The sequence below is a fragment of the Cynara cardunculus genome, assembly GCF_001531365.2.
Source record: "Cynara cardunculus var. scolymus isolate 2C chromosome LG 5, CcrdV1, whole genome shotgun sequence".
NCBI lineage: Eukaryota > Viridiplantae > Streptophyta > Magnoliopsida > Asterales > Asteraceae > Cynara > Cynara cardunculus.
Genome location: NC_037532.1, coordinates 3,471,397 through 3,492,548, shown reverse-complemented (window position 1 = coordinate 3,492,548; position 21,152 = coordinate 3,471,397). Strand labels below are relative to the sequence as shown.

Here is a 21,152-nt window from a genome sequence, read left to right as displayed (position 1 = left end):
GGACTAACATATATATATATATATATATATATATGTGTGTGTGTGTGTGTGTGTGTGTGTGTGTGTGTGTGAATTGGTTTTTTAGTGGACTAGACCACATAAATTTTTGGGCCTACCCCGTTTTGGACAGGCCGAACCATCGAACCGAGCTTTTTCCAATTGCTCTGACTAGATATGTTTTACAATGAACCGTTACATCTGCAACTCTATCATTAGGGAAAATGTATTATGTGGATTTGTTCATAATAACATACGGTTTCAAGTTCAGATTTTGTATATTACGTACAAATTATGGAAACTCAATCCAATTTATATTCTTTTTCAAATATTTCAATAAATAACCACAAGGGTGGTGCCTGATTGTTTTGAGCTTGGCTCCAAATATCAAAAGTACTATGAGGTTTCAGGTTCAAATCCAAAGAGGAATAAAAATCCTCTTGTGGCCACGGAGGTTCAAATGCGATGACTCGGGCTATCTGCAAAGCAGATGGTCGTCCTGGGATTAGTCAGCTCGCATAGCGGGTTGGATATCTAGGTTAATAAAAAAAATCAATAAATAAAACGAATCAAAACATATTAAATACAGAGTGAAATAATACCAGTGGTCCTTGTAATGTGTTCAAATTTTGATTTGGTACTTAAAATATAATATTTATACTGATGGTTCATAACTTTTCAATTTCATAACACTCAAATTCCCTTAAAATTAGCACTGTCAGTTAACAACCTTTAGAATGGATAAATCAGTTTTTGAACAAATAACAGGGGCCAAATATGTAATTCACCCTAAAATAATTGCAATTCACATATTTTCTAAAAAATTATTTATTAAAAATAATTGTAAGAGTAAACTATAAATTTGGTCAAAGTGGTTTGTTAAAAATAGCACTTTTCGTCTTTATAGTTTCGGAATCACAAAATTGTCATAATCATTTGCAAAAACGTCATAATTTTATCATTTCCTCTAACAACCGTTAAAAAATTCCGTTAAACAAGTGAAATTTCGTTAGTTTATCGTTTTTTATACTTTACTCGACTAGAAAGGTACCAACGCAATACCACGAGATACATCTTCATTTTAATGTTTTGTTTTATTTGTCGTCTTTGTTAATACAACACAGTTTTATGTGGTTCTGAGAATAATAATGTTTTTACTTTTGAACAAAAATAAGTTTGAAGAAATCTTAAAATTTTGAAAAAGTATATCAATATTAATATCGGATTAACTATTTAAAAGTTCTCGTTTTTTATACAATTACTTTAATTTAAGTCAAAATGAAGTAATTTACTTTTGGCTTAACAATAAATTTTTTACAAAGATAATTATTTTGTTAGAACTCAATGATTATCTTAGTTATATTTTAGATTTTTAATATTTAAAATAAGAGGTTTATTCTGCATTTTATTATGTTTATTTGCAGTTAGTTATACAGATTCAATATGGAGCTCTAATAATTTGTACATACGCACAATTTATTTATAATTTTAAATTTTAAGTGATATGCAAATACATAATACTTAATGCATAAATAATGGTTTTTAATAGTTTTTATCAAATGCTTTATAATATAGTATAGATTAGAATCAATTTTATGATTTTGGTTCCTCTTAAAGAGGTTATTTGACAATTGCTGAATGGTTTGGTGCAAAATGATTAAGTGATCAGAATGATTAAGAGGCTATTATGATATAGTGCAAAATGAAATATAGTTGTTTGGTAATTGTGTACAATTAAATTAGGCTCTTAAATGGTTAAGGGAGATACAAAATCATTCAGAGGGTTTTAAAACCATCAAGAGACAGACTTTTTTTTATCAAACAAAATTCATCTCTTAATGATTAAAGAATTGCCTTTTAATGAAATTATTAAGAAGTAAACAAACAACCTCCTATTTTTAAATGAAAGACAAAATATTAGTAAAAGACAAAAATACCCTACTTTAATAAATTATTTTCAACGGTTATTTATAATATAGTTTTGCAAAGTTTGGATAAGAAGCATTTCCAAAAACGCTACGATACTCCAGACCCCGATCGTCAAAACGTCTTCCAACAATCGAATGCTGCTTCCATCTCTATCAGGGATCAGTAGATCGACGGGCCGGCACTGTCAAGAACCCTAGTTCGTCGGAAATCTCCATACCCTAAGCTTCTTAAGATGTACAGAGACACAGATTAAAGGTCAAATTATCTTTGTGTGTATATACATAGTGGCCGCGGTGGTTTTCTGGTATACAAACAAATATAATTAAAAGCAATGCTGGAAAACCCCGTCGGTTCATCATCATCCACGGCCAACATCTCCGCCGTCAAACGTTATGCTCCTCCTAATCAAAGGCACGCACAAAACCCTCTCTTTGTTTGTGTGTGCGTGTATGGAACTGGGATGAATTGATTGGTTGATTGTTAAACATGGGGTTTTTATTATTAATTGCTTTGTGTATAGGAACCGGTCTCTTGGAAGGCGGAAATCCGGAGGAGGTAATCTTCTGTTGCTATGAATTATACTGTCTAGTTATTCTTGAATCATAATACCTATGGCTGATTATGCTAACATAGTTAGGGCTGCATTTGGATTTGCTTCTAAAGTGATTATTGCAGTAGATTTGAGTGTTTGGCAAAAACCAATTCAGATTCTGAATATCAATTATAAGTTGCCAATAGGAGAACTAGTTATCAGAACAATCACTTCGAAAAATACATATCCAAATACCCCCTTACATATTGAGCTTTTGTGTAGCTATCTATGGTTTTTCGTACTGGATTGATGTTCGTTTAGGTTCATGATAATTGATTTGACTTTCAGTGGGAACTGGCAAGTATGTTTCTTATGCTCTGTATAAATCTTTACTTTCTGCACCATGCCCATGCCCCATGATCTGAAATTTGAAGTATGTTGTGTTGGAATTCTATTAGTTATGGAAGGACCATTGAGGGAGAGCAGTTGGATAATGTTCTTTCTCATATAGTCATATTACATCTCTTAGAAATAGAGAACCTGTAAAAGTTAGCATATGCATATCATGATTGTCTTATCATAGGGAATAGTATTTCTGCTTATCGGTGTTATGAAGTCATGGTAAGAGAAGAAATTATTACAGGTGTGGAATTAGTGCTAAATTGATCTTGACAAAAGGGTGTTAAGGGAGAAAGAGGTTTGCATGATGTAGAGTAATGGCGACAGTAGGTCAAAGGTTGTGCACTATGTTTTTTGGCTGTTACAGTTTAGACCATAGCTGAACCATGGCTTGTTTTAGTGTAGAAGATAATTTGGAGTAAATGATATATGGAGCCTGCCCCCGGGCACCCACATGTGAGGAGGCATTTCGTGAGCTGACCCAGCAGCCAAGGCAAGCGGAGGGATTCAAGCCCACATCCTGTTGGATTCGAACCTGAATCTGTTATGTATTTGTGCAAAGTCACCCTTCCCCTTTGCCAACTGAGCTACATGCTTGAGGGCAGAAATTCAAACATATTGGGGGAGTTGGAGGTTGATATATTCGCTCTATAGAGGATCATGTCGTGGGGGCTGAGATTTGTCCTCCCCACGGAAAAGGAGCTACTAGGCCAGATATCTACTAAGAAAGCTATATGGTGATAGGATAATTGATAGAAATATGAGCAAACTACCAATAAAGAAACAAGTGGACAGCCATATTCGAGAGATAGGTTAACTGTTCACGATCACGGTCTACTTTTGAGGGTAGACCAACTTTCCTGATGATGATCACTCATTCAGAGTCTCGTTATAGAATACCCTATGTTGCCCTCTTCTAATTACCAACTCTGGCTTAGGCCATACTCAATGGTATCAGAGTAATATTAGGCCGAAGTTAGTTGGTAAATGGTAGTTTTGGTATTTTTTTTGTTTTATTACTTCAAAAAGAGAGGGGTTGGGGAATTTGTAGGCATGCTTATTTTCATGTCACATAAGCTTGAGTTAGTGAGGATCATCGGGAGAGTTGGTCTACCTCTCAAAAGTAGACTCTTATTTTGTAGGTATAGCCCATCTCTCAAACATAGGCTGGCTACTTGGTTTTTAAGTTCATTTACCGTTAATTTGTTAATTATCTGTTTGCTATCAGTATATTTCTGTCCAGTTCCTATCAAATGGTTGAAATAGGGCTACACGTGGTAGCCAAGGCCATGATGATCTGAGCCTGGTTCCAACTCCAGTTTGTCACTTGTTAAGCAGCTGGTACTTTCTTTTCTTGGGGAGCAGTGTGTTATGAGATCCTATATCCTTTCGATTCTTGTTATTTGTTTGTTAGCGGACCATGCTTGGTATTGATACATATATGTATATATATACATACATACAGAGAGAGAGAGAGAAACAGAGGTTCAGGGGAAAACCCCCAAAAATGAAAAACCGAGGAACCCCTGGTAACCATTCATCTGGATGTATGCACATGTGCATACAAGTAATTGAAGTTGTTTCTTGGTTTTTATGCACGTCTGCATGTTATGCACATGCGCATATCGGACAAATTGCTAACAAATTACTTGTATGCACATGTACATACCGTCCAGATTTATATGTTATCTTATATTATGCCTCCAATGACAAAATTTGCTGAATCCGCCACTGCCACAGATCTAAAGTGTCATAATGACTTGTGGGCCTTTGTATGCAGTAGTTCCATGCCAATTTCCCGTATCTTGATCGCATATCTTTAAGCTTGTTGATCTCTTTGGAGTTTAAAGAGTAGACATGAGCTTTAGTTTTGTCCTATTAAAAATGGTTACAATTATTTTTTGCTTTTTTAGTTATGGACAATATTATATCTTTCTAAGCTGATGAACTCACTTCTGCAGATGGATTGGAACGGGCAAATATATATGTGAATGATGGAGATAAAAACCAAGTAGCTGCTTTGAGAAATGTTCCTATTCTGGATCGACCAGATCCCCAGCGCTTAATTGCCTTGGAAGGATGCTGCAACAGTGAAGCTTATCAACTTCTGAACAACCGTATGTGATTATTACCATATTATATAGTTGGTGAATTTTGAACATATAATTTCAACACATTTATGTGGAAATAGGTCAATTTGGGTTATATTTTATTGATAACCGGTAAAAAAAATTATAGCTAAAAGTAAAAAGGAAGAGAGTCAAATAGTTTAAAAGGTCAACCTATGGTCAAGTGCTTAAACCTCCTAAATTGTTATATTAAAAAAAAATAGATTCCTTATTTTAGTAATATTTTTGTGATTGTTTTAATATGTTAATTGAATATGAAATTCTTAAAAATGGACACAAGGTGTTGGCGGGTCAACCAGACCCGACTTGTTTTGGGCCATCTTTAAAAAGATAACCTGTTTTGACGCTTTACCCGACCCACCCGACCCCATCTTTTGCGACCTTTATGGTCTTAGTTAACTACAACGGATGTGTTCAAGTTCTGAAGAAAATAAACACAATCACTGACATTGATATGGTATATTAGACATCCCAGTCGATTCTTAGATTGTTCTTGTTATCCACTTGCTTTCTAAGTTATACTAGATTTGCAATGTTCACTCTTGGGGATGTCATTCGTTCCATGAAGTTACAAATATAGCGCCATAGCAATTGTTGCTAAAGTAGCTGCTTTCCACTACCCTCCACAATAAATCAAACCAAACGAACCTGGTAATAACCACACAAAGCGGGGTATGGGGAGGGTAGGATCCACGGCCTGTAAAAAGGTTTTGGGAAAAGATTTTGTGAGAAGAAGAAAATTTTGTTTCAAGTGTCATCTAAATTCGAGGGTATTTTGGTCATTATTCTCTCATGAGATGACCGTCAGCGACATTGTCCTTTCTTCAAAATTATTAAACTTGAACCATGTTCTTCATCTTCACCTATTTGGAGACTTAATTTCGCTACATGCCAACTTCTGCTCAAGCAATATGCAGAAAAATCTGTTGATTTCCTCTTTTACCAGAAAGATTGAACGGAAAAACGACTTCAATTGGATTTATATAGCAACACCATGATTGTTTTCCATTGCAGGTTGGGCCGCTGCCATGAACTCATACGAAAATCCCTCAACTGATATAGCTGGTCAGTGAAATATAGGAATAATTTGATGTATTCGTTCTCAAAACTACCATCTTAAGAGGGATCCCATTGCAAAATGATAGCTTTTTTCAAACTTTCTACAAAACAGCCACGAATTTCGCAAAATGGTTTTGCAAAATTCACTTCAATTTACAGTTTTGACTTTTTCGCTGAATCTTGACTACTTTTCCGAGATCCCTAGGGACCAACCAACTGAGCTACACGCCTGAGGAAAGGTGAATTTCACAAAACCATTTGCAAAATTCGTGTCTATTTTATACAAAGTTAGAAAAAAGTGTTCATTTTTTATGGGATCCACTTAAAATGGTTATTTTAGTGATTATCCCTTTATTTAACTCGTAAACCTCTTCTAACGTTCTTCTATGACGATAAGAACGACAACTCATACGAAACATCAAACATCTTGGCTGCATCCATTAGCCAGTTGATTCCGTTACTAATTTATCATTTTTTTTCCTTTTCTGTTTTCCAGAGCGACCCGTTATGTATTCAGGGAGTGGTGCATCATCCGGGGTTCAAATTGGATTTCCATATCAGGTAAATATACCCGTTTTTGGCCATGTTTGGCAAACATAAGTTAGCTTTTCGAAAAGCTACATCAAATAGCTTACCGAGGCTTTTTTTCAAATTTTTTTCCTTCCAATTATGCCCCTTAAAATTTACATAAACACTCCTTATATTTTTGTTTTATGTCATTTTATATTGTCATCTAGCTTATCATCAAGTTTTTAAAAACGTGACTAGTTTATCAGCTACCGGCTTCTTTATTAGCCGTTCATCTGTTTCCTGCTCCTCTACATTTTCTTCTTCCAATTAGGCCCCTTAAATTTTACATAAACCCCCCTTATATCTTTCTTTTATGTCATTTTATATTATCATCTAGCTTTTCAGCAAGTTTTTTTACCAAATGTGACTATTTTATCAGCTACCAGCTATCGTATTACCATTTATCTCTTTCCTACTCTTCTAGGTTTTTTGAATCAGGTTGTCTCTTTTTGTAATGTTTTCAGATGATTCCCGCAACATCTGGAGTTGGACCTTCAGGTCATCAGATTGATTTCTTGAGCGAACTTAGGCTAGCAATGCATAACTCAAACGCGAGTTCCGACAAGTAACATAAACTTAGTTGGATCGCTTTTGGCTTCCAGAGTACGTTGATCAAGCATGATCAAGAATCTGTTGTACGTTTTCTTACCTTCCATGTGCGCTTATTGCTTCCTAAAGACGATATTTGACGAAAAAAAGTGTCTGAATTTAGTCCCGTCTTGTGGTTAGAAATGATTGTAACATGCATTCATGGCGCATAAACTTGACGAGGCTAGGTTTTTTGGAATAGTTGATTTTTAAGCCATCTATTTGGTTTTTTGTTGCAAAACAAACCATCACCCATTGCGAGAATATGTAGTTTAAAGTCATTCATCTTGCAAAAATGTGGTTCTTTTCGACGTTCACAATGGTTCGCAATGAAAAGTAAATACGATGGTTTAAAAGTCGGATAATTCCTTGTAAAAGATAAAAGAGTTTCTCGTTTGTAATCATCCATCAAATATTTGACAAAGCCTTGTAATATTCACATATGAATCATTCAACTTTATTCTTGTTGAGTTGATATTGGAAGCTAGACTATGCTCTTTTTGGTAACATTGGGTTCGGATCAGTTTCTGCGCCAATTTGGGTAATCCTATGGGACTTGAAGATAACAATCAGAAAACGAGCAGCGCCCTGAGGAGAATTGGCGACCTCAGGGGAAGCCCCGAGCCGTAGCCCTTTATTTGCTAGTTGAGCTGACCCTTAAGGTTCGAAATTAGACAATTTGTAATTTGTTGTTGAGATTGGAGAATTTGCGGAACTAATAGCAATATGTGGTAGTAGTCATGTCACCCTTAATAATTCTCCGGGGTCTTCGCAGAAGTTGTATCTCTATTGGTGTACATGGCGTTGCTTTGCTATACGCTCTTCAGGGTGCTACAGTAGAAAATACTTCGTTGAGATTGGATTACTGTGTGTTTAGTAGCAACATGTTGCCATGTCACCCTTGATTATTTTTTTGGGGGTCTTAATGGGAACATTATCCTTTTTGGTGCATTGCTATGCGATATTCAGGGCGCTACAGTAGAAAATACTTTGTTGAGATTGGAGAACTTGCGGAATTAGTAGCAATATTCGCCGCAGTCACACCACGCTATGATAATTCTCTGGGGATTTTCACGGAAACAACATCTCCGTTGGTGTATTGGGCGTTGCTCTGCTATCGCTATCTCTATCTCTATTCATGGTGCTACGGTATGAAATATTTTATTTGAAGAAACAAATAATTATGTGCGTTGAATCGAGCTCAAGTCGAAGAAACTTGTAAACTGGTTGCTTTATCCAATGAACGGTGGTTACATTTATGTATGTTATTCGTACGAGTTAACTGGTTAATGGATAGGTGCTCTTGTAGCTGGTCTGGCCATTACTCGAGTATAAATAGATGTTTGAGTTGGTTGTTTATTCTTACAAATCATGACACTTGAAATCAAGTAGTTATTCGTGTTTTTCAAAGCTTATTTTCTCGTGTTTTAGTGATTGACAAATATAATATTTGATTAATAATAAATGAAGTATTTTCAGAACAAAGTTTTTGTTTAAATAACAAGTTTTGTAAATATAAGCTCAAATGAATAAGATTAAATATCATAAGGGAATATTCATATGTGAATTATTGGAAAAAAAATGTATTTAGTAATGCATATGTGAACTCATGAATAATCTTCGTGATAAATTTTCTTCACATTTTTTCAATAATTTATATATGAATTTTTCCATAATTTTCCATTCTTAGTTTTTTTTTTCACGATATTTAGTCTTCTTATTTGAACCTCTTACGGTTTGGTGGTTAAGAACCTGGGAGATGTGGTGGAATATCTCATCTGTCTTAAAATTTGATTCCAGACGTACACAACAATTGTAGGGACGGAGTTTATCAGGCTGGTTTATATGCAGTCACAATTTGAAGGAATTAATCCAGGCATAGCTTGGACACCCTTCCAAAAAATAATCTTTAACCCATAGTCTGGTAGACGAAGGATCGTGTAAGAATAAGAGTTAAGTGAGAAATGTAATGAGTTTGGACCATTGATCACTTTTAATCTCAAAACAACGCTTTAGAAAAGAATTGATCTAGTGTATCTTATTAGTGTTTGATATAGCGGTTCTCTTTAATTATGACTGATTCAATGATTGAGTAAAAACCATCAATAAAAGGACGAAAATATCCCTCATTCAACGGAATTTTTAATGGTCATTAGATGGAGGGATCAAATCTGGACATTTTTGCAAACCACGATGAACATCTTGTAATTTCAAAACTTACGAGACGAAAGTGTCGTTTTTGATAAACCACATGAACCAAAGGTCTTTATATAGAGCCTAATTTTATCATGTATATAACCACTAAATGTTTCGACAACTCGGATACATTGGCATGGTCGAAAGAAAACGAACCACGTAAAAAGCAAAACACCTTAATCATTAAGCAAGTACACCTCAAAACGGCACTGGTAATACAACAGAGGTTGCGGGTTCAAATCTTGTAGCATTTCGCCGATCCAAAACGAAAATCCGCTAAAACGCGATTACTATAGTCGCCATAGCAAAGCCAGATTCAAGATCGGCCCCAACTTTCTGCCTACTAGCATATTGTATAAACATATATATCTCCACAACGCGCTGTGCGATATCACGACTGCTGATTGAGTTTTGCAAGTTGGATACCCTTGAATGCAGAACCAGCGGCAGAGGGGGCGGCAGCAGCAGAACCATCGTGGCCCGAGCCATCACGATGGCTCGGCCCACCGTTATTAGCCATCTTTTGCTTGGCGTGTAGAGCCCACCCCACGACTTTCGCTTGAATATGCTCGTCAAATATTGACTTCTTGAAATACGTTCCCATCTAGATTTGACGGGTAGAACAAATCAGCTATGTTGATTGTATAAAAAGTATGGAAACACATCCCTTCATCTAGGGGTGTAAACGAGTTGAGCTCCACAACATCAATGTTCGACTCAACTCGTCTGGAAGCTCGATTGAACTTTACAAGTCGAGTCAAGCCGAGCCGAGCATACACTTTTTCAAGCCAAACATATTTATATGCTTACAGATTATATAATCAACAATATAAATTATCGAGCTTGAGTAAATAAACGAGTTAATCGATCTCAAATTCAAGCTCATAAACGAGCATCGAGCTCGAACTCAAAACCAATTTTGAAAAAGTTAATCTAGCTCGAGCTTGTTATTATTTTTCCGAGCCGAGCTCGAATAACCTGCTACTCGACTCGACTCGTTTACACTGCTTCCTTCATCTATCGATTGCCCGTAAAGCACAATTAGAAATATAAAAAGAATGGATCTTTAAATGGAGTACCTGAGTTACAAGAGCATAAAGTGGCAGAGTACTGTAACTGCACAAAACTTGAATGAACACCCTGAAACAAAGCCATCCGGTTAAGTAAATTTAACGGCATTCAGTTTACTTTCGCGGTTTTTGGTGTTAGCCGACTAGTCCAATCAAAAACCGAAACACTGATAAACGGGTTGTCAAAATGCATTAAGATGTAACGGAATTTGACTTTCTATCTAGTGTGACGATGATTTTTTCCCTATTTCCTACCCATTTTACCTGATAAACGGGTTGTCAACGTACGTGGTATCAGTTGATTTTGATGTTATATTTTTCAACGTAATCAATAATTACAATATAATACGCAGACAACCTGGCATCCATGTAATCAGTAGTTACAAGATCAATATGTTACCGGTCAAAATGGGTATGAAATACGAAATTTGATCGTTTCTAACATTTAACGAGAGAAAAAGAAATGCATCGTTACGGACTTGCAGTAAATAGGAAGTAAGGCAAATTTTGTTGTATTTCGGTCCTTGGAAATAGATATTTACCCGATAATCAGTCTAGGGATAATGTAGCGCACTTGCCCCATTATGCACGAGTCAAAGCCGTATTGAACCTGTTAAAAAAATGAAAAGCATGACTTCTTTTTACTACTTTTGCATATATGTAGGATCAGGTTCAGGGGAAAACCGGAACACCCTAGTAACCTTTCATTTGGACGGTATGCACATGCGCGTACAAATAATCTGTAAGCAATTTGTCCGGTATGCAAAAAATGCATAACATGCACGCATGCATAAAAACCAAATAACAACTTCAATTACTTCTATGCACATGTGCATACCATCTAGATGAATGGTTATCAGGGTTCTCCTTAGTTTTTCATTTTCTTATATATATATAATGTTTCAGGGACGAGAAGAGTACCCAAATCCAAAAGAAGAATGCAATCTCAAATGCATTTTGAAAGAGGATAAAATGTATGAAGAAAAGCACGATTCTGGGCCGATGAAACCAAAAGTGATCATCCGACGGTTGTACCACCAGATCGCCTTCTATGGCAATATGTTTCTCAGCAACCTCGTGAGCTAACTGAATGATTATGTGCTCCAGTTTCGCTCCCACCGCAAGTAGAAGCTGCAAAAATTACAAATACATTTTATTCCCACGGAAACAGTCCTCATGCCAAAATCGCGGGGAAGATTACATACAATATCCATATCCTACAAGTGTAATGATTACCCTAAGGGTTTTGTTTGTTTACCTCTTAACAGTTCTATTAAGTGGCAACTTCTGAATCGTTAAGAGGTGAATCTTGTTTGGCAAAAAAAAAGTCTGCCTCTTAACTTTCTAAAATCCTCTGAATGATTTTACATCCTGGGCCTCCCTTAACCATTCAACGCCCTAATTTCTTGTAAACAATTATATTTCATTTTGCACTATAAAATGAGAGCCTCTTAATCATTCTGCACCAAACCATTCAGTAACTACCAAACAACCCCTTATTTTGGGATGCCATAGATTTGGAAAAAAGATAGGTTCTGTAAGACGGATTATGAAAGAACGCAAATATCCTACCTAGATAAAAAGCCGCAGAACACACCGAAAAGCCTCCCTATCAAAAGATACCGCAACCCACACAACACTTGTATGTTTCGATTTTCTATTTACGTTATATGACAGGCTTATGAACTTATAAGTATACAACGATGTTCGGAAACAATGCTGAAGTTTTAGAAGAGTAGGATTAAGTTTGAGTTGGACTACTTACAAAGAAAGGGATGAACGCTATCCAAAAATACGTATGCCAACCTGCAAAAATTCCAAGAAAAAAACAAGTCAATGGCAAGTCAAAGTCTTTACGCCAATTGATCACACTCTACAAATATCCAAGATACTTTTTCACCTTCAACACCCCTTCAATCAAAGAACGGAGCCATAATCGTATGATATTTTGTGAACGGGGTTATTTTTAAACTTCACAATCGACAAAAATTGCCGTTATACTTTCAAGTATATGAAAAGGTATCATAACCAAAACATTTAAAGTTTTTAAATAAAAAAATCACTACACTTCCAAGGATCTTCTCGGAAACAGTCTCTCTCCCTCCTGAGGTGGAGGAAAAGGTTTGTGTACATCTGACCTCCCAGACCCTGCTTCTGGGTGGGATATACTGGGTTTGTACGGTATATCAGAGGCGGACCTAATTTTTTTTCTAAGTGGTGGGCACCATTTGACGATAAAAAAAGGAAGCTATGGATATTGTTTACAAAATAATCATTGGTCTGTTGTCTAGTCCCTTATCTTTTGTATGTGAGGTTCTGTGTTCAAGTCTTTTATCCCAAAAAAATTCATAAACATAATAAACCTGAAATTAATAGCTAAAAACTAAGAAAATAATACCTCGTGCTTGGAAGTGGAGAAAAGAACATGAGAAACTTGTGTTATTATTGTAGTTTCAAGAAATATACGGTTGAACCCAACAAAATAATACGGTGGCACCTTTCACAGCCCTAAAATATTTACACTTCAACGGGGGAATGAAGCAAGGGCCCGTGCCACCGTATGCACCATAGTGGGTCCGCCCCTGTATGGCGGTATATTTGGATCTTTGATCAAAAGTCACTTTTCTTTGAGGTCAAATGGAGTATATGAGAAATACGAGCGAGACTAAGAAATGGTAAATGAATGCATCAATTAAACTCGAAATCTAGTACAACATTCATTTTCGGAAAGTTTCAACAACTTTGAGAAAATGAATAGTGAGAAGGAATGTCATTGCATACCGTTAATGTTCAGCAACAAGAATAGGACCACGAACAGCCACAAATACCAGCTGCAAACGATAAAATCAGAAATTAGAGGATGAACCAACAAATGATTTGTCCCGAAAACGTTTGACTTTTGGGTGTCAAATGGATTGGTTTACTTCAAAAGTGACGGAAATCATTTCATTTGGGCTAGAAAGTCTTGATGATTATATTTGATGGTATAAGAGTATTGGAGAACCGTGAGAACAAATTAATCATGAATTATTCATGATGAATATACTTAAATATTCATGAATATTATTCATCATGACTATCATGCATTTTCATTATTCATAATGAATAATTCACGAATAGTTGGTTCTAACAGTTCTTAAAATATTTACGCTTTTCAAATGCAAAATATTTGAATTTGAAAAGTAAAGAAACCAGACCGAGAGAGTATGTTTAGAAGTAAAAAAACCACTTGCCTGATCCCGACCACCTTTCTAAAATCATCTTCCAATGCCCGTATCATGTACTTGTGAAAATTGAACTTCGGGTTCCCCTTGCAATGCGTCTACGAAAAAAGTTTATAACATAAATGAATACGATACAAAAAACTATACTCCCTCCATCCCAAAAATAAACGTCCACCATATCAAAGGCACGTAGTTTAAGAAATATGTAATCAACTAAATTACAATTTTACCCTTCACAACAGAGGTTTATGAATTTCTCCATCTCATAATTACGGGTAGAATTGGAAAGTAATACTATATAGTCTTCGAATAGATCCTTACTGTGATAAATCCCAAGCGTAATGCTACATAATCCGACTTTGTGACGGATCCATAGAATTGCTTGAAGAAAGAATGCTGTAATTTTCACCAAAGAACAAAAAGTTAACTCAAAAAATAAAAATAAAAAATCTAGTAATTCGACAATGTGATGGAATTTTAATCGGTCAAATGAACGTGCATGGTATGTTGACCATCATCGAGCTAAAATGAACGGAAAATCTCCCTCCAGCCCAGAAAAGGAGACGTCTTCCGATTTTAAAGATTCATTACTAATACCGTTCATATTCACGTTTTCCATAAATTTCTTTCAGTTTCCGTATCTCCGGGACGATCCTATTTGTTTAAACTTATCATATTTGACTTCTTAGTGACAAACAAACGACAGTGTAGATTCGGTAATCTAGTAGAGGAGTGTAGATTCGGTAATCTAGTAGAGGAGTGAGTTGTTACTCCCTCTGTCTCAAAGGAAATTCCCACAATGCAAAAGGCATACAGTTTTAGAATGTGTAATTAGTACACTTTTTGATTACCTAAATGACAGTTTTACCCTTAACAATAGAGGGAGTAATGATTTTCTCCGTCTCATAATTAAGGTTAAATTTTGGAAAATAGGCTATGCAAATACCATAATTCTTGTTCGTAGAAGTTAAAAGATTGCATTCAAAACGAAAAGCCAACACGACCTTTTTTTTGGGCCATAGGGACTCTGGGGTGATATACTTGCACAAACTAGAGATGCAGAAGGCCCAACCTTTTTCGGGCCTGGGCCCCCTTCCAAGCCCGTTTCAGTGGGTAAAAGAAGTCCCTTGTTTTAGGCCCAGGCCAGGCTTTGGGGTTTAGAAAGGGTCTGATCAGGCTTTTTCGAGCTTAACTGGGATTTTTCAGGTCGGGCTTTTTTGAGGTGGATCCGCCCCCAAAATTATCAGCCTGCTCGGGCATTGAGGCCTGGGCTGGACCGGGCTTCCAGCTTGGGATATTTTGTGCATCACTAGGTCAAACTATGAAAAGATCATTTACGTCCTTAAAACGAACGGTGAGCAAATAATATCCTTTTTTCTACCAACTATATAAAGTGCAAAGTAAGTATATAATGTGGTCCTATAAGCTATAAAGAAATACCACTTCATAAAAAGACAAAAGGTAGAGGCCGCAATTTTGGGCATATAAAATATAAATTAAAATCAAACCCGCTATTTAAATCGCCATGAATATGATAGTAATTGACTTACCAGCCAGCCTACAATGGCTGAACGTTTCCCGATACCCACAAAACGGTTCCTGATAAAGTCGTGATCTTTAACATGGGTGACTTTCGGCTTTAGCACTGCAAACGAGCGTAGTTAAAAGCTTGAATCAGAAAATTCTGTGAATGGGAATAAACTATTAATATTTTTTAAAAGAAACTACATGGTTTCCTAGAGAAATTGTCGTACTTTCATGAAGCAATCGTCTCATGGAACTTGAAGATTACGTTTTTCATAAATTTTAATTGACTAAATTACAATTTTACCCTTCATAATAGAAGGGGTAATGAATTTCTCCATTTCATAATTAAGGATAGAATTGGAAAGTAGGCACTTATTTTTAGAGTTATTACACTTTTTAATTATCTAAATTACAGTTTTACCCTTAATAACAGAAGATTAGAAGGGGTAATGAATTTTTACATCTCAATAATTAAGGATAGAATTAGAAAGTAACGCACTTATTATTAGAGTTATTACACTTTTCAATTATCTAACTTACAATTTTACACTTAATAATAGAAGGGGTAATGAATTTTTACATCTCATAATTAAGGATAGAATTGGAAAGTAGGCACTTATTTTAGAGTTATTACGCTTTTTAATTATCTAAATTACAATTTTACCCTTGATAATAGAAGGGGTAATGAATTTCTGATTTCTCCATCTCATAATTATGGATAGAAATGGAAAGCAGGCACTTATTTTTAGAGTTATTACACTTCTTAATTATCTAAATTACAATTTTACCCTTAATAATAAAAGAGGTAATGAATTTCTCCATCTCATAATGAAGGATAGAATTGGAAAGTAGGCACTTATTTTTAGAGTTATTTTAGGACAAACTAAAAGTGAAAATGTAGCCACTTATTTTCGGCCATAAATAAACGACACGTGATAACCCTTACCTTGTGAGGCATCAAAATTGTCTTTCGTGATAGTGTCCTCCCAATGCTTCCATTGACGTATCTACACCATAAAAAAGGATATTGATGATGAAACAAAATGTAGAATCGCGTAGGAATAAAAAAAACGAATCATCAACCCTTTTACTAACCTTTGCCCCTCCGAATACAACAGTGAGGACGGAAAACGTCACGTGCACGACAGCTAGAACGAAAATAAAGATGTGTAGATGATGCAATGCTTCAAGAGATAATAGCGGGACCTTATTCTGTCGAAAAAGGAAGTAGAAAAAGCAAAAGATACAAGTGTTTGATTAATGCTCATGGACGATGAGAAACCTTTATTTAAACCAAAATAAATAGCAACCCGAGTTGCAAAGAACAATAGAATACAACTCTGTAATTACTTGTCGGCATGGCCACTAAATACAATTACTAAAAAGACGAATGCATCATCAACCATTTATCAAGTTGGCAAACGACAGTAACATGTAACCAATTTGAAATATATATATATATATATATATATGTGTGTGTGTGTGTGTGTGTGTGTGTGTTTGTTTAAGTGTGCATTTGGTACATAAGACACAACGGAACAGAATAAAACCAAACAAACTCGTGGCTCAAGATGAGACTGAGAGGGACAAAAATGCATTTTTTTTGTTCCCGACAAAATAGGTGGAACAAAAATCAGGGAGATGAGATAGGATTGGTAAATTACTGAACTACCCGTGTTAAGTTAAAACCCTAAGGGGGCGTTTGGTTTGATGGAATGGTTTTCAGGGATTTAGATTTCATGAAAGACTTTGGATTTGGAATCTTTGGTGTGTTTGGTTTGTAAGATTTAGAATGGAATTGAATTCCATTCTTTATAAATAATTTATAAAAAATTATAAAAATAATTAAATTACCTTTTCTATTAATTGATTATTACAAAACAAACATTTTTAACATATTTTAGAACATCATAAATACAAATCTTACGAAATCCCGTGAAATACCAACCACCACCCGTGGGATTTCAAAATCCTATGTTTGTGAATTTCATTGAAATCCCGGGATTTCAAATCCAAGAAATCCTTCAAAACAAACATGAGTATGGAATGGAATTCAATTCCAAATCCCTCCAAATTCTGCATACAAAACGGGACGTAAAACCTTCCACAATTCTTTCACCCATCTACATAACTCTCACCCCTCCAAAAATGCATAGTGGAAGTTCATATATCAATACTAGAGTAATTAGGAACGAAATGAAGCTTGTTAGAATCTAGAAAAGAATTCAAGTGAACTTCTCAAGAGTAATAATATTAAACGTATAACGGGCATCGTAGATATGATCTAAATTGATTACCTTTAACGCGCAATAACCGACAGCCGATGCTTCTTCGGCAAGCAAATGACGAAGATGAGATGTACCCTCCGCCTTAGGTTTTGAGGCCTCTTTTTTGTCACTCAATGAGCACGGAAGAAGGTGTTCCGTTAGACCCTCCTTCACACAGATCTTGACGATGCTAGATTGGAAAACCGTTAATAAAAGAGAAATAAACCCCAACAGCATCAATTCTGCACCAAAAATTCGAAAAGATTCAATAAACTTGTAGAAGAAAAGGGTCCGGTAGCCCTGCTTCTGATATTGCAATCCGGCTAAGCATCAAGGACACAAAAATGATATTATAGAAACGCAAAAGATAACTTTACACTAATCATAAGAATAAACGCTCTTGGATCAGAGTATCAAGTATAATGGATCTTCCACATATTTTCACAAGAACGGTGATCTGTTTGGAAAAAAACCAAGTGTGATAGCCGTAGGAGTTAATTACTAGTTTTGTGTCAAAATGGTAATTTTTAAATGTAAAAATGTGCAGTTTTACCGATTTAACACTAAGGGTAGTTTAGTTACAGCTTAATGAGCTTAACGGTTTGAGAGCTTAGTTGCTCAACCATACAATTTCTTTATGGCTTGATGGTTAAGCCATTAAGCCAAAATCAAGACCCCTCATTTGTCCCCATTAAGCCACCTCAAACAAATTTCTACCAGAAATACCCCGGAAATAATCTGACCATCTCTCTTTGCCTCCCTCAAACCTATCAGTCTCCCGTCCCTCAGACAGACAACTTAACCCATTCAGGACTTGATGAGAAAAAAATAAACAACCCCTAACATCGTTCTAATATATAACAAGGGTCTTCAAAGAAACAACCGCTTTTAGGCCCAAACCCTACTTACAAGTGGGATATGATTTCTTTAATTTGATTTTATTTTCAGACATCACTAAAGAGGCATCAAGCTTGTATAATTACAAATTTGGAGTCAAAATTTAGCATATTTTACCTTAAAAATCAAGTTTTGAAAGATCATTTCACTTATACTCCAAATTTAGCAACTAGATTCTATTTTATCAGGAAAAGATTAACACTTCATATATATAGGGGGAGTTTCAAATACAAACCATGTAATTCTTATATATGTATGTATGTATGTGTGTGTGTATATATATATATGTGTGTGTGTGTGTGTGTGTGTTTTAAGTTTGATCTATACATATAAACCCTATGTTTATATTTGCAGTATAGAAAAGCTGAAAATAATACCTTCTTTGATCTTTTGCAGGGCTTCATATAATGGCTTTTGGCCTGCTTTCTTCAATTTCTGCACAAAAAGGGTTCAAAAAGTACACACAGATGATCAATCGATCAAACCCCATTTATAAACCTACAAACGAAGATAAATAGATGGGTTTAACGGACCTTGCCGGAATAATGGAGTACACGTTCCACGAGGAGTGAGATTCCGACGATGACCGTACAGACGCCGGCAACAACCCATGTGGGTGTAAACTCTAACGACGTCCCTTCCCCTTCACCACCCGCCATTGATTCAGTTCAATCGGCACCCAAAAAAAACCACAGATTTGAGCACAGTAAAACGAAATTTCTTAGGGAAACACCATTTCAGTAGGGAGGGTTTTCAAATTCAGGGAAGATTCTTGGTAACAGATGGTAATTATGGAGGAAATAGAGTTGAAAATGGAAGAAATCGAGGGTAAGGGAGATATAGAGTGTAGAGAGGGAGGTGAGTATGAAATGGAAACTGAAATTAGGGACCAACCAAACGCGTAATTTGTGAAGGTAAGGTGTCAAACCATCGCTGTCGGAGCTTCGGACATTGATTACAAAATTCAAGAATTTTCTTGAATTTTAAATTTTGAATAAACCAAACCAAACGTATATTTAAGGTTTGAAAAAGAATATTATTATACCGAATATCTTTTGTTAACCAAATAAATAGTATTAACTTTATAAATTTGATGTATCAATTAGAATCATTTTTTAATCATAGTTATTTTAAATGTTAGAATAAACTAGAAGAGTATTCGCGCAATACAACGAGACACATTTCGATTTTAATGTTCTATTTTATTATGTGTCTCTGTCGATGTTATAATATAATTTTATATGATTTTAAGAAAGCAATGCTGATTTATTTTTGAATAAGATATAAATTTGAAAAAATATATATATCTGTTAATATCCAATCAACTATTTAAAAGTTTTTATTTTTTATGTAATTTATTTAATTTATTTTTTAATTATAATTTAATTTAAATTTAATAACAAAATAATTTATTTTTATTTAATAATATAATATTTTATAAAGATAATAATTAAATATTTTGTTAAAACTCAATAATTATCTAAATTATATTTTAGATATTTTATAGTTAAAATGAGATGTTTATCTTGTATTTGATTATGTTAATCTGCAGTTAGTTACACGAATTCATATATGGAGTTTTAATAAGTTGTACTTTCGTACAATCTATTTGTAATCTTGAGTTTTAAGTAATATGCATTAATAAACAATATTTTACGCACAAAAAATATTTTTAAAAGTTTCTGTCAAATGCTTTATAATATAGTATAGATAATTAAGGATATACTGGTAATTTTCATTTATAAGTTGTTTCATTGTATTAAACGGGATGTTGCAAAAAGTTGCTTGTTTTTATAGATGATAATTATGTCATCTTTTTTTAGATTCTCAATTATTATATTCAAATTAATTTAAGGGTCTGTTTGGTTCATGGTGGGAATGAAAATGAGAATCAATTTTCATTCCTCCCAATTTAATCTGGGATGAAAATTTGGGCTTCTCGAGGAATCAACCCATTATATAATACTAGAATAATACTCGTGCAATGCAACGAGATATATCTTGATTTTAATGTTTCGTTTTATATTTTTGAATCTATCAATGTTATAATGCGATTTTATGTGTTTTTTAGAAAAATAAAATATTTTTATTTTTGAATGAAATATAAATTTGAATATATCATATAATTTTGATAAAAATAAACGATATTAGTATTAAATTAACTATTTAAAAAAAATTGTGTAATTTATTTAATTCAATTTTTTATTATAATTTAATTGAATTTTAAAAACAAATTAATTTATTTTTGATTTAATAATATTTTTTAAAGATAATAATTAAGTGTTCTGTTATAACTCAATGATTATCTTAATTATATTTTAGATTTTTTATATTTAAAATGATGTTTATCATATATTTGATAATGTTTATCTGCAGTTAGTTATACGAATTCAAACATAAAGCTTTAATAAGTTGTACTTACGTACATTCAACTTGTAATCTTGAATTTATATGCATCAATAAACGGTACTTTATGCATACAAAAAATTAAGAGTTTTTGTTAAATGCTTTATAATATAGTATAGATAACACCAAACATATTCTTTTATTTTCATTCTCATTGATTACCGTTTAATACATTTAACCAAACACCGCGTAAATAATTGATAATCAAAATGAACACAATATCATTCAATATATTGATTTGGATGATATATTGCAAAATTTAAGAATTTTCTCATATTTTAAATTTTAAATAAAACCAAAACAATATACGTATCAATATTGCTGAAAATTTATTTAAATACGAGTTAAAAGTCAAAAAATAA

The 21,152-nt window shown here is 34.3% G+C and overlaps 2 protein-coding genes across 3 annotated transcripts; one reads left to right on the top strand and one right to left on the bottom strand.

The window, feature by feature from the left end:
• Nucleotides 1–1,963: 1,963 nt before the first annotated feature.
• On the top strand, nucleotides 1,964–7,671 carry LOC112513385. The gene is made up of 6 exons (XM_025119625.1): nucleotides 1,964–2,337; nucleotides 2,447–2,481; nucleotides 4,819–4,974; nucleotides 6,001–6,051; nucleotides 6,542–6,606; nucleotides 7,080–7,671. Exons 1-6 carry the CDS (start codon nucleotides 2,258–2,260, stop codon nucleotides 7,182–7,184), a joined length of 492 nt encoding a protein of 163 aa, XP_024975393.1. The 5' UTR covers nucleotides 1,964–2,257; the 3' UTR covers nucleotides 7,185–7,671.
• Nucleotides 7,672–9,450: 1,779 nt separating this feature from the next.
• LOC112513276 (MLO-like protein 1) lies at nucleotides 9,451–19,223 on the bottom strand. Of its 2 annotated transcripts, XM_025119493.1 has the most exons (14): nucleotides 18,918–19,223; nucleotides 18,762–18,819; nucleotides 17,518–17,729; nucleotides 16,316–16,432; nucleotides 16,167–16,227; nucleotides 15,244–15,338; nucleotides 14,015–14,089; nucleotides 13,703–13,791; nucleotides 13,251–13,300; nucleotides 12,235–12,275; nucleotides 11,391–11,600; nucleotides 11,012–11,079; nucleotides 10,479–10,539; nucleotides 9,451–10,003 (listed from the first exon to the last, which is right to left on the bottom strand). In XM_025119493.1, exons 1-14 carry the CDS (start codon nucleotides 19,041–19,043, stop codon nucleotides 9,791–9,793), a joined length of 1,476 nt encoding a protein of 491 aa, XP_024975261.1. In that variant the 5' UTR covers nucleotides 19,044–19,223; the 3' UTR covers nucleotides 9,451–9,790. The 2 variants fall into 2 exon arrangements, with proteins under 2 accessions (XP_024975261.1, XP_024975262.1); XM_025119494.1 differs by lacking the exon at nucleotides 14,015–14,089.
• Nucleotides 19,224–21,152: the final 1,929 nt, after the last annotated feature.